Here is a 14,551-nt window from a genome sequence, read left to right as displayed (position 1 = left end):
GATCCCTTTGTAACATTCATTCAGTCAGACTAGAAGTGTTAAGCTACCCTTATATCATCCTCCCCTCCTGGCGGCTAGGGAGGAGCAGAGGAGGAATGCAACACACACCACAGTGAAGGTTACACACGGGCTTCATACAAAACAGAAACCGAGGATGAAACTCAGGGGAAGTCTGGTGTTCTGAGCTAATACTACCTGGCTTTAGAGGGAAACACTCTTCCAAAAGTCATCCGAATCCATAAATACAAGTACTTTCTGGCCAGGCATCTGAAAGGAGGAGAGAAAGGACATACACATTTACAAACTCCATCTCGTTTGTATCATCAATTTTCTGGAAAGGAGACAGAAACTTAATGGTCTCAGGGGGTGGGATGCTAGTGTGAGTCGAAGGTGAATCATAGATAATCCTGCATCACACAGAAAAAAGGGGAATTTGCTGTATGATGCAGGGAGCTCAGCCTGGGGCTCTGTGACAACCTAGAGGGGTGGGATGGGGTGGGGTGGGGTGGGGTGGGGTAGGGTGGGAGGTGGTAGGGAAGTTCAAGAGGGAGGTGATATATGGACACCTGTGGCTGATTCATGTTGATATATGGCAGAAACCAACACAATATTGTAAAGCCAATTATTCTGCAATAAATACAAATTTAAAAAAAAAACAGCACAAGATGGGACAGACTTAAAAAGCTAAAACTGAGCAGATTATTTTTAAAAAATACTACTACTATAAACACTCTGTCCATAAAGACTTCAGAATTGAGGACCAGGAAGTATACGCTAACGCTTTTGTTCACATTCTTTCTGCCTGAAACACCTGGCAAAGGCCTGGCAAATGCCCACTTGCCCAGCAAGGTTCATCTTCAGTGTTCACTCCTCTGTGAAGCTTTCCTGGGCTCTCCCAACCACAGAGAGGAGCTGGGTACTCTCAGCCCTGCTCCAGCCCCAGAGTAATGTCATGATGCAGAATCCCAGGAAACCGCTGGCAGGGTGCCTGTCACTCCCTCTGCACTCTGAGCCTGAGAGCCTCACAGTATCCCCAGCACGCTACCTGGAGCACACAGGAAGGTGAGCTTGTTGTGGCCAGTTAACCTCCAGGGTCAGCCTGGAGCACTCTCCTTCCTCCTGCCCTCTACCTGCCCTAATCTTACTTATCCTCCAGGACTCAGTCAGCTAAACTCCACCTCCTCCAGGAAGCCACTACTGGCAAAGCTGGGCTGGTGCTGCTGTTCTCTCCCATGGGCCTGTGGCCCACATCCGCCCTCCTCACAGCACTTACCACACTTCACTGTTGTGGCTTGTCTGCCAAGCCTACTTGATTTTACACTTCCGTGAGCTCTTGCACTAGGAATGTCATATTCACCTTATATGCTCAGCATCTAACACAACACCTGGCCAGGCAGGCACCTGATAACTTTTTGCAAAATAAACAAAAGGATACCTTTCAAAGACCTAATCAAGAGTAGCAGAAAATGATCATTTTCTTGGACCACATTCAGACTTTTTCTGGAAGACTCTTTATAGCTTACACATTGTGGGGCACAAGTAGAGACCATGAATGAAAACACTCAATGATGGTTTTCACATATTCAGATTCCTAAATACTCTGAACATTCTGTCATGACGAACAGGCATTGCGGTCTCCAATTAACTGAAATCACCCCCTTGTTTTAACCAAAAAGGGGGAGCAATGGCAAAGTCCCCGAGGCAGGGAACCCCTGCCTGGCAAGCTCACCTGACACGCAGTTCTCTTAGCCGGCCCCCTCGGGTCCGGGCCTGTGAGGGATGGTACTTCACTGGCTGACGGGCCCTAGACACCTCACTCCGGCTCCCAGAGAACGCAGAGGACCTCTTTGTGGACAGTATCTTTGGAAAAGAAGGTTTCCTTACTGCACTGTCCCTAAAAGACCTCAAATTTGAGGAGAACAGGAGAGAACCAAATTATCTCTGCACGTGATGCAAATATCTGTAAACACACAAGTGAAATTAAATAGATAAGCTCATCAAGACAGGAAGGTAATAACTCTACTTCGAGTACAATAAACTGCCCAATCTCTGACAAAAACAACCGCCCCCCCCAGGCTTCCCTGGTGCCTCAGTGGTAAAGAATCCGCCTGCCAATGCAGGAGACATGGGTTTGACTCCTGGTCCGGGAAGATCTCACATGCTACAGAGCAACTAAGTCTGTTGTGCTCTAAAGTCCAGGAGCCACAACTACTGAAGCTCAAGCACCCTAGAGCCTGTGCTTCACCAGAGAGGCCACTGCAATGAGAAGGTGTCCCACCGCAGTTAAAGAATAGCCCTCGCTCATAGCAGCTTCAGAAAAGCTCGTGTGCATCAACAAACACCCAGTGCAGCCAAAAAACAAAACTTATTAACAGAAAAAAAAAAAAAGAAATACCCACCCCATCTGGAGGTGGGTACTGCTAGATCAGCTCTAGGCAGAAGCGACAGAGCTGCAGGGCGCCTTGGAGACCTCAGTCCTAACACACACTTCTTAAACATGTCTTTGAAGGGGAATCATTTTCAGGTTAGAATCAGGTTTCTTCATGTAGAAACAACTAGGAATGATTTCAGGTATGCAACTTTTACATCAATGTGGAACTACACACCTTGACGGAACACTAAATTTATGACTTTTAATCCCATTTTAGAAACATTAAGGGATCTTCTTACTGGTATGAACTCATGATTTTAAAAAACACATGTCAGAGATCTGCCTGCAAGAAATACCTAGTGGCAACAACATCCCAACAGCAATGAGCAAGCATAGAGCTCAAATATTGTTTCTAAAATGCCACTGCCTACTAAGAGGAAGCGGCAGTGCTTGGAAATATGGCTGACTTTCAGGTCACAGACAAGAAAAATACAAGACAAGCCTGGACTATCTTACTGCATCAGAAAGTAAAGAAATGTTCAAATGACAGGAGAATTTCAAAAGGACACAGGGACCAGCTGAAAAGGGCTCCCACTGGCCGAATCTGGGACAATTTCGGCAGTAACAGACTAAAACCCACTGACCAAAACAGGAATCCACCAATCCATACCGAAGTAAGTAAATGAGTAAATAAACAGATGAAGAAAAATGGGAAGCTCTACTTTGCCGTAGAATACAACTAATAAACTTTTAAGAACCATCACAGGAATAATTGACTCAGGTAAGAATCATCAATGGATGTAAAAACAAGTGGGTGCTGGTCTGATGAGAAACAGGCTATTAATGTAGTTTCAACATAACTCCCCACAAAACACTTACTCACTTCTTTATAGTGGAGGAACCTGACGTTATCACCTATTCCAAGTGATAAAAGTTAACATCAATGGTAATAAGACCAAATCTCCTGCCACTGATGTACTGAGAACACAGTATCATTTCTGAGAAATTCTTGCCAAAAATACATAACTTGAATTCATCATGAAGAAACACTGAACAAATTCAAATATATGCATAAAAGGTAAGATAAACTCTTCAAAAATGTTTAGGTCATGGAAGATAAGGAAATATTGAGGAATATTTCCAAATTAAAGGGGACTAAATGCTCAAAATTCTCCAAGCCAGGCTTCAGCAATATGTGAACCGTGAACTCCCAGATGTTCAAGCAGGTTTTAGAAAAGGCAGAGGCACCAGAGATCAAATTGCCAACATCCGCTGGATCATGGAGAAAGCAAGAGAGTTCCAGAAAAACATCTATTTCTGCTTCATTGACTATGCCAAAGCCTTTGACTGTGTGGATCACAATAAACTGTGGAAAATTCTGAAAGAGATGGGAATACCAGACCACCTGACCTGCCTCTTGAGAAACCTGTATGCAGGTCAGGAAGCAACAGTCAGAACTGGACATGGAACAACAGACTGGTTCCAAATAGGAAAAGGAGTACGTCAAGGCTGTATATTGTCACCTTGCTTATTTAACTTATATGCAGAGTACATCATGAGGAACGCTGGGCTGGAAGAAGCACAAGCTGGAATCAAGATTGCCAGGAAAAATATCAATAACCTAGATATACAGATGACACTACCCTTATGGCAGAAAGTGAAGAGGAACTCAAAAGCCTCTTGATGAAAGTGAAAGAGGAGAGTGAAAAGGTTGGATTGAAGCTCAACATTCAGAAAACAAAGATCATGGCATCTGGTCCCATCACTTCATGGGAAATAGATGGGGAAACAGTGTCACACTTTATTTTTTGGGGCTCCAAAATCACTGCAGATGCTGATTGCAGCCATGAAATTAAAAGACGCTTACTCCTTGGAAGGAAAGTTATGACCAACCTTGATAGTATACTAAAAAGCAGAGACATTACTTTGCCGACAAAGGTCCATCTTAGTCAAGGCTATGGTTTTTCCCGTGGTCATGTATGGATGTGAGAGTTGGACTGTGAAGAAAGCTGATCACCAAAGAATTGATGCTTTTGAACTGTGGTGTTGGAGAAGACTCTTGAGAGTCCCTTGGACTGCAAGGAGATCCAACCAGTCCATTCTGGAGGAGATCAATCCTGGGTGTTCATTGGAAGGACTGATGCTAAAGCTGAAACTACAATACTTTGGCCACCTCATGCGACGAGTTGACTCACTGGAAAAGACTCTGATGCTGGGAAAGGTCGGGGGCAGGAGGAGAAGGGGACGACAGAGAATGAGATGGCTGGATGGCATCACCAACTCTGTGGACATGAGTTTGAGTGAACTCCAAGAGTTGGTGATGGACAGGGAGGCCTGGCGTGCTGTGATTCATGGTGTCGCAAAGAGTCGGACACGACTGAGCGACTGAACTGAACTGGAAAAGACAAAATGAGGGACTTCCCTGGTGGTCCAGTGGCTAGGACTCTGTGCTCCTAGCGCAGGGGGCGTGGGACCAAACCCTGGTCAGGGAATTAGATTCCACATGCTGCAACTAAGACCCAGGACAGCCAAATAAATGAATAAATATTAAAAAGACAAGATGAAAAGGGAAGTTTTTCTTACATTTTGTTGTTTTGTTTCTGCTATAAATATCATCTTTGGGACAACTGACTTCAGTTTATTCACAAATGGTCCAGGGGAGGGAAAAAATACATAGTTTGATTCTTATTATTTGTGGTAAGTTCTATAAAGTCACCATAAGCACTGAGCTAGTGAATACACTGAACCACTGTCCCTATAGCAGAATACACAGTTAGCTTCCTGCCAGCCTTTAAAAGCATTCTCATCAGGACTTCCCTGGCAGTCTAGTGGTCAAGACTCCACGTTTCCACTGCAGGGGGCATAGGTTTGATCCCTGATAAGGGAACTAAGATCCTGCATGCCAAAAAAAATATCATCAACTAATCAATATGGAGACTTGTTTTATGTGTGCCTGTGTTTAAAGACACCATACTTAATACATACAGTGAGTCTTCAACATTGAACTCACAGTCAACAGCCCTTAACTCATGCTTGGACAAAGTGCATCTAACATATACTTTTTTAAAAATTATTTCTGGCTGTGCTGGGTCTTCACTGCTGTGCGTGGGCTTTCTCGAGTTGCCGCCAGCAGTGGCTCCTCTTCACTGCAGTACACAGGCTTCTCCTAGCAGAGGTTTCTCTTGTTATGGAGCACGGGCTCTAGAGCATAGACTCAGCAGCTGGGGCGCACAGGCTCAGTCGCCCTGTGACACGTGGACTCTTCCCAGACTAGGATCGAATCCGTGGTCCCTGCACTGGCAGGCAGATTCTTAACCACTGGGCCACCAGGGAAGGTCTACACTTTTTTTACTTTTGGCCTCGTCTCAAGGCCGCATCTCAAAGACCCTGATCCTGGGAAAGATTGAAGGCAGAAGAAGGGGATGACAAGAGGATGAGATGGTCGGATGGCATCATCGACTCAACGGACATGAGTTTGAGCAAACTCAAGGAGATGGTGAAGGACAGGGAGGCCTGGCGTGCTGCTGTCCACGGGATCGCGAACAGTCGGACACGGCTGAGCAAATGAACAACAACAAACAAGGCATGCGGGATCTTAAGTTTCCCGGCCACGGCTTGAACCTGCAGCCCCAGCACTGAGAGCGTGGAGTCTTAACCTCTGAACTGCCAAAGAAGTCCCCTACATTTTCTTTATAAGGTACCTCACAGTCTTCCCGCACTAAGGAACACCAGACAGAACTTCAGCGCTGTGACTAGGGGCCACTTCAAACAACAAAACCGTCAACAGAAAGCACAAACTGTGAAAAGATGGCGGTACATGGACTGGGAAGAGGAGCCTCACCTATAGTATGAGCTGAAACGGGAAGGCAGCGTGTGGCCATGTTTGAGTTCAGCCAGAAGCACATGTATCGGTGACCAAAATGCGTTGTCCCTCTGCACGTGTCTACAAATGACATGAAAACGCTGAGGAGACAGACAGACGACAGAGATGGGGGAGAGCGAGACAGAAGCAGACGAATGTGGCAAAAATGTTAACAGGAAAATCTGGGACAAGAAAGATATATAGTTCTTTGTCCTACTCTTGCAATGTTTCTCTAAATTTGAAATTATTTCAAAATAAAACATTAACAAAAATTTTTTAAATGAGGCTTTCATCCCCCTCATTTTACTATAAAAATAAAAGAGGCTCTAAAAATGTTAAGAGCCTATGAAACAGCAAACTGACAGTAAAAGTGCTAGCTCAGTGCCCTTTTTAGTCCTGTTATATCATCAAACAGGTCATCAGACTGGGAGGCCCACGCCTGAAGTCAGCCCTGACCACTGCTCTCTCCTGTCATCAGACTCTGGGCTTCCCCTCACCAGCTAGTGAGTCAAGCAGCAGATGAACTATTCGCAGCTCTGTAAGTTTAAAGATCATAAAGATACCAACTCTGGTGTAAGTGAAGTAGCCCCAGAAATCTAAGCTATTCTAACACCGAAAGGGAGAGATCACAAACTGAAACCACAGATTTGTCTCCGTACATATGTGCCAGTTTCCCATCACAAGGCCTCATGATGACAGGAACCACTTTTATCTACTAATATATACTCAGCCCCAACACACTGCCAGGCACTCACAGTAGGCAGACATATAAAATGTGTTCAATTATGGAACAAAGGAAAGGCAGAAGGATAGAAAGAAATATGAAATAGATGAAACAGAGGGCACTTCAAAAACAAAGTCAGAAACCCAACAATCATGAGGGATGGGGAGGAGCCTGTGCAATTCAGAACACAGGAATACAATTGCTTTTTTTAAAAAATGGCAACATGAGGACGATGATTAGCCAAGAAACACAGAAAAATGGAAGTGAGGAGAAAGAATCTGAAAATGTTCATTCAAAAGGGACAAGGAAAAAAGACAAAAACTCTAATTCAAAAAGATACATGTACCCCAATGTTCAAAGCAGCAATATTTACAATAGTCAAGACATGAAAGCAGCCTAAATGGCCATCGACAGATGAACAGATAGACAAGATGTGGTACATATATACACAATGGAATATTAGTCATAAAAAATGAAGTAATGCCATTTGCAGCAACATGGATGAACCTGAAGATTCTCATACTAAGTGAAGTGAGTCGGACAAAGAAATTATCATACGATATCACTCACATGGGGAATCTTGTTATAAATGAACTTATTTACAAAACAGAAATAGATTCACAAATACAGAAAACTTGGTGTTACCAAGAGTGAAGTGGACAAATTACGAGTTTGGGAGTAACAGATACACACTACTACAAAATAAACGACCAGGACTGACTGTATAGCACAGGAACTATGTTCAGTATCCCGTAATCACCTCCAAGGGAAAGGAAGCTGAAAAAGAGCATATACGTGTGTGTAACTTAATCACTTTGCTGTCCACCTGAAACACACACAACACTGCAAATCAACTATATTTTGACGTTTTCAAAATTAAGAAAAATTTAAAAAACAAAACAGTGCCCGGGGAAGGCATGCCCTGACCAATTCATTTTGACTATTCACTTGGCAGGCACACGGCAGCGCTCGTTTATTCTCAGTTTCAAGGATCTATTCCAACAAGCTCGGCAACGCAGCACAGCCTGGGGCTTGTTGCTGTCGCTCAGTCACATCTGACACTCTTCAACCTCGTGGACTGCAGCCCGCCAGGCCTCCCTGTCCTTCAATTATCTCCTGATGCTGGCTCAAGCTCATGTCCATAGAGTCGGTGATGCCATCCAACCATCTCATCCTCTGTCGTCCCCTTCTCCTCCTGCCTTCAGTCTTTCCCTGCATCAGGGTCTTTTCTAATGAGTCAGCTCTTCGCGTCAAGTAGTCAAAGTATTAGAGCTTCAAAATCAGTCCTTCCAATGAATATTCAGGGTTGATTTCCTTCAGGAATGACTGGTTGGATCTCCTTGCAGTCCAAGGGACTCTCAAGAGTCTTCTCCAGCATCACCAAAAGCAGTAATTCTTTGATGCTCAGCCTTCTTTATGGTCCAACCCTCAAATCCATACATGACTATTGGAAAAACCATAGCTTTGACTATACAGCCCTTTGTTAGCAAAGTGATTTCTCAATTTTTTAACATGCTACAAAGACAAATATGTATTCAGTGTGTTTCTCATGTCTTACAATGAGAAAATAAGAATACTGACAGCAAGCACAGGACACTGACATGCACCCTGTATGTATCCTCTGCTTGGCTGCACACATGGCTGCCCAGAATAAGGACATTTCTGAAGCTCCCCTACTCCCACCTTCTAAAATGAAGTTCTAAGAGGATGTCGAGGGGCTCACCAGGCGGCCGGTTCCTACGATCTGCCTTAAGAGCCAGCCAATGCACACTCTGTCTTCATACCTTCCTGCGACATGCTGCTTGGAATGACTGTGCACTTGAACTGGGAGGATGAGGACCACCTCTCAGAGATGGCAGTGGGGACGGGGGAAGGTCCTGGGTCCATAAGAACCGTACTGGACAGAACCATCATAACCACCTGCCTCCAGACTTCCTATGTGGAAAAGGAAAATCACTTCTATCTTGTTTAGCATCTGTTACTTTGGATTGCGGGCTTCCCAGGTGGCTCAGGGTAAAGAATCAACCTGCCAATGCAAGAGACATAGGTTCAATCGCTGGGTCAAGAAGATCTCCTGGAGAAGGAAATGGCAACCTGATCCAGTATTCTTCCCTGGAGAATCCCATGGACAGAGAAACCTGGTGGGCAACAGTCCATGGGGTCGCAAAGAGTTGGACACAACAATAACAACAACTCTGGATTTCCTGAACCTGACCCAAACTAACAGGGCTGGATAGCTGCAAACAGAGAATGAGGCAGAGTGGTGAGAAATGAGGCTAGAAAACGGGCTGTGGGGAGGCCTTGAAGGCAAAGCAAAGAGCATGGCCTGGAGCCCAAAGGCAACAAGAGTCACTGAAAAGTTCTAAGTAGGGAGGGGTGACAGGGTCAGATCTGAATACTCTGCACTCATCCTGGAGGTGATGTATCAACTATGTTCCCACACTGTGATTTCAAACTTCCGAAGAAAACTTTGGAACATAACATGGCTTCCTGCCGCAGACAGGCATACACTGCTGGTTTCCTAGTTATTTCTCATTGTAAACAAATAAACTGGTACTTCATGCACTGAGATGAATGGAAGTTATTGGCATTCTGACAGGTACATCAGTTTAGTAAGCACAAGCCCATCTCCAAAAGACTCATGGACCACTCTCGAAATTGAGGGTGTGGGCGAATCAGAAGTTCTACAGCCTTGTGAGAATTTACACTCTGGGTTCTAAGAGGGTCAGGGAATCGTAAGCCTTACAACTGGTTTAAGGCGACTGTAGAATAGTAACACACCAAGGAGAATAACAAAAGGAAATGCAAATCCTTTAGGAAAGAAGGCACCTTCATAAACCTAGAGACAAAGTCTGTAGTGTGCCGTGTCCAGCACACAGAGAAGTTAGACTCCGCGATTAAGGAAACAAACAACAGATCCACAAAGGCTTCAGATACTGAAGAGATGTACATCTGTGCGTGTTATACATGTATACTCACATACATACACTTTTTATTCACTCAGAGAAAGTTTACTGGACACTTACTGCTGGTGAGGCAGTAAGTATATAAAGATAAAAGAGTTTCTCAAGAGTTTATGGTGTATCAAGAGGACAATGAGAATACCAATCATTAAATTGATGCTTTTGAACTGTGGTGCTGGAAAAGACTCTTGAGAGTCCCTTGTACCGCAAGAAGATCCAACCAGTCCATTCTGGAGGAGATCGATCCTGGGTGTTCAATGGAAGGACTGATGCTAAAGCTGAAACTGCAATACTTTGGCCATCTCATGTGACGAGTTGACTCACTAAAAAAGACTCTGATGCTGGGAAAGGTTGGGGGCGGGAGAAGGGGACGACCGAGAATGAGATGGCTGGATGGCATCACCGACTCTGTGGACATGAGTTTGAGTGAACTCCGGGAGTTGGTGATGGATAGGGAGGCCTGGCGTGGTGTGATTCATGGGGTCGCGGAGAGTCGGACACGACTGAGCGACTGAACTGAACTGAAATGCTATGAAAAAGGTAAACTTAGTGTGTTACGGGAACATCCACACTGGGTGCCTAATCCACACTGTGGGGGAACAGGGTGGTAAGAGGCTTCCTAGAGATGATACTGGAACTGAGTTTGGAAATATGAGTAGAAACTAGTCGGGAGTTGGGAACTGAAAAGAGCTGGTGTGAATACGAGGTATGAGCAGTGTAGAAGTTCAAGGAGAGTAAAGAAATTCAAGGACTCCTGCAGGACTCACACGGTGGATCTCAGATGGCTTTACCACAGAATACCTAGGGAGTCCATTCTCCTATCAAAGCTTCCCATCCTAAAGCTGCAGAGCATTTGAGGAAACAGAGCTTCAGTTTAAGGCCATGGTTAATTTGTTTCAGAAGCGAAAGTAAGGCAGGCCTGACAAGCACTCTACAGATCACTGGTAAACACTGTCAGGGCATGGTTTCAGCTTTTGAGGATGGATCCCTCAAAAGCTGTGGGATCAGCAGGGGTAGGACCTCAGCAGCTGTCCTGGGAGCTCCATGACCCTGCTCCAAGAAAAACTTGATTAGAGCAGGGGGAGAAATTTGACTTACATTGGACCAACCGGATTTATTCTCCTAGAACTGAATTCTAGGAGGTGGGGGCTGAAGCACAAAGATGGCACTGCTCAGGAGGAAGGGACTAAACGCTGCTGAATAGGTCTCTCCAGCTACGCTGGCTTCCACCTTGCCCAAGACCTAGTAGATTCTATTTAAAAAAAAAAAAAAAAAAACTTCTGTATGGGGATTTCCCTGGTGGTTCAGTGGCGAAGACTCTGTGCTTCCAATGCAGGGGGCCCGAGTTCAATCCCTGGTCAGGGACTTGGATCCTACATGCAGCAACTAAGACCCAGCATAGTCAAATAAATAAACAAAAACCTTCTGTATGTTAGTTAGGATCCAAGGTTGCTTGTTCCTTGGAAGGAAAGCTATGACGAGCCCAGATCAGTTCAGTTCAGTCCAGTTGCTCAGTCGTGTCCAACTCTTTGCGACCCCATGAATCGCAGCACACCAGGCCTCCCTGTCCATCAACAACTCCCGGAGTTCACCCAAACTCATGTCCATCAAGTCGGTGATGCCATCCAGCCATCTCATACTCTGTCGTCCCCTTCTCCTCCTGCCCCCAATCCCTCCCAGCATCAGGGATGTGAGTATTGGACCATAAAGAAGGCTGAGTGCCAACGAATTGATGCTTTTGAATTGTGGTTCTGGAGAAGACTCTTAAGAATCCCCTGCACTGTAAGGAGATCAAACCAATCAATCTTAAAGGAAATCAACACTGAATATTCATTGGAAGAACTGATGCTGAAGCTGCAATAGTTTGGCCACCTCATGTGAAGAACCAGCTCACTGGTAAAGACCATGACACTGGGAAAGACTGAAGCCAAAAGGCATCTTGCAGGGAGGGAGCCAAGGTGATAAAGTCTGGCCTCACTTTCCTCTCTCTCTCCTATCTTCTACCAGGACCTCACTGGCCAAATTCAATGGAAAGCCCTGGATACACACAAGTGGAGGGTTATACTGAAGATAGCCAGCACAAAGAGGTAGTTCCCTAGCTCATATACTTCCGAAGTCTGAACAAGAGCCTTAAGACTAGAACTGGTGGCTCAAACTGCCAACACTGTCCCTCTCAGTGTGCTGACCTGCGTACAGGGTCCCAGCCTTTGCAGGGTGGAGACCGCAGCAGCTGCCACTATAACCTCAGCACCAGGTGGGTCTCACTCTCCAAAGCCTGTCCCAGCTTTAGAGAAAACCTCTGACTGGCCCCCACGCAGTCACATACCCACCCCTAAACCAATCCCTCTCTCTTAAGGGGAAGGATACTCATGAAGGGCCAGGTGCAAGTCACCACTGTGAATCTGAGGTTTGTTAGTAAATTGCAGTCTCTTTCTTGTAAATTCCCTCCTTTTTCCTTGGCTAGCCAGAACTGAAGTCTCTTATTTGGAATCAAAAGAACCTTAGTGCCAGCTGAAAGGAGCCATGATCCAAAGGAGGAAAAGGAGAAAGCCAGCCTCAATATAACTTCTCAGGAATACCATCCTTATTTCTGCTCAAAGTAAGAATTTTAATGATGGATAACTCCACACACCCAAAATGGATTCTGACTGTAACATAAAGTATAAAATGTGCATTATACTCTATACCCTAGATGAGAAACCCAAAATATCAACAAAAAACTGTTACTCACTACTCCTGATTTCAGGAAAAAACTACATTTTAAGAATTTATTATTTTCACACACAGAATATTTACAAGCTTTTAAATAAGCCATAATTTCAGTTATCTTTTTTGTCAAATCTCATCACTCACCTGGAGTCAACCTTCTTCTCCATTCTCTGCTTAATCAATCTTTTTTTGCTGGAAATTCAACCAGTGGCTTGATGCACACTTTTCAGTAAGCAGATTCTTCATGAATCAAAAATTAGTGATCTGTGCATGGAATACTAGGAAATTAGAAAATAAGACAAGCATTATTTCTCAGAAAAAAGGATGGGATATACAAGAGAGGAAGAGCTGCAACAGTCTACTTGGTTCAGCATGCGCCTTCCCAGATGGCCCAGTGGTAAAGAATCCGCCTGCCAACGCAGGAGACTTGGGTTGCATCCCTAGGTTGGGAAGATCCCCGGGAGAAGGAAATGGCAACTCACTCCAGTATTCTGGCCTGGAAAATTCCATGGACAGAGGAGCCTGTCAAGCTACAGTCTATGGAGTTTGCAGAGTCAGATGCAACTGAGGGCATGCACGGGCACACACATTTGGCTCAACAGTGAATATCTGTTATTTATCGTAGACACTATTAACGACAGATTACCACACAACCACGTTGATGGGATGAGGAAAGAAACACTGAGCTCAACAGTGAATATCTGTTATTTAACGTAGACACTATTAACGACAGATTACCACATAACTACGTTGATGGGATGAGGAAAGAAAAACTGAGCCAAGTACTTACTTCCCATGAATAATGGTCAACACAAGGTGTAAATTTAACAAATCAAAAAGTATCACCTATAGGGTTATTTACTTCCGATTTACAAGTAACGTCAGGACGAACAGTTAGAAGAATGGAAACTGCAACTGCAGCCTGGAGACTATTTTCTAATATAAGCTTTCAATATTAATTTTCTTTTGGCCCCGCCAGGCAGCACATGGGATCTTAGTTCCTGGGCCAGGGAGGTCAGAACTCACACCCCCAAAATTGGAAACTCAGAATCTTAACCACTGGACTGCCAGGAAAGTCCCAATACTAATTTTTTAATACACATGTTAATTTGAAAAATGCAAATCTAAGAGTAACTTAAAAAAGTTTCTACAGTATTCTGCAGCTTCTAACAATAACTGAGAAATGAGTGATCTTAAGAAAAGGAAATACCTAAATTTATATGCCAAGTTGCAGAATAAATTTCAACTTCTCCCAGGAAGCCTTCCATGATACCTCCAAGCCTTATACTTCCATGTCACTTAGGTGGGTACCATGCCACCTAGAAAGTCTAGAGTCAAAATAGCATTCACGGAGCGGGTACTCTGAGCCAGGTACAGTATCAATACTGAGCACTTTTCATTAACTAGTTGCTTTAACACAACTACCTCAACAGATGGTAACCATCCTCATTTTATAGATGAAGGGTTCACGTCATCACCAAGTGGTACAGCTGGGGCTGGTTCGCAGGGACCTAACACCATTAGCTCAACAAATATTTACTATAATCCAGAGGTTAACAATAAACCTGAACTGCCTCCCATTAAATAAAAACTGAGCACAACGAGGCTTCCCTGGTGGTCCAGGGGTTAAGAATCGGCGTCCCAATGCAGAGGGCCTGGGTTCCATCCCTGGTCAGGGAACTAAGATCCACATGGCACCAGGCAACCACAGAAAGCTCGCGCGCTGCAACGAAGAGTCAGTGCAAACAAAAATAAACAAGTAAATTAATTTTAGCTAAAAAAAAGTAAAAAGCAAGCACTAATCTGCTACTTGCGGGTGTTCGCCCAATTGGCCCTCGGGGCTCTGGCGTGGCCCCTAAGTTCTGCAAACCCTCGCTGCTCGCTCGGACACACAGCAGGGAATTGGAATTCGCGCGCGCCAA

General features: G+C 44.6%; 1 protein-coding gene across 14 annotated transcripts in view; it reads right to left on the bottom strand.

Moving 5' to 3' along the window:
- SFI1 (SFI1 centrin binding protein) overlaps positions 1-14,551 on the bottom strand; it is an 85,529-nt gene that overhangs the window by 70,624 nt on the left and 354 nt on the right. For 9 of the 14 annotated variants that reach the window (XM_055405736.2, XM_055405744.2, XM_055405733.2 and 6 more), the window contains exons 2-4: positions 12,774-12,907; positions 1,730-1,903; positions 196-267 (exon numbers count right to left, since the gene is read on the bottom strand). In XM_055405736.2, the coding sequence (XP_055261711.2) occupies positions 196-267; positions 1,730-1,903; positions 12,774-12,796 (269 nt within the window). In that variant the 5' untranslated portion in view covers positions 12,797-12,907. Of the gene's footprint in view, positions 1-195; positions 268-1,729; positions 1,961-12,773; positions 12,908-13,839; positions 14,480-14,551 lie in introns of those variants that run through there. The other 5 variants (XM_088828344.1, XM_055405740.2, XM_055405735.2 and 2 more) reach the window with 4 other exon arrangements.

Source organism: Moschus berezovskii, chromosome 19 (assembly GCF_049115385.1).
Source record: "Moschus berezovskii isolate FMDL1 chromosome 19, NW_MosBer_1.0, whole genome shotgun sequence".
NCBI lineage: Eukaryota > Metazoa > Chordata > Mammalia > Artiodactyla > Moschidae > Moschus > Moschus berezovskii.
Note: the sequence above shows the minus strand (reverse complement) of the source record. Positions and strands in the feature narration are given on the sequence as shown.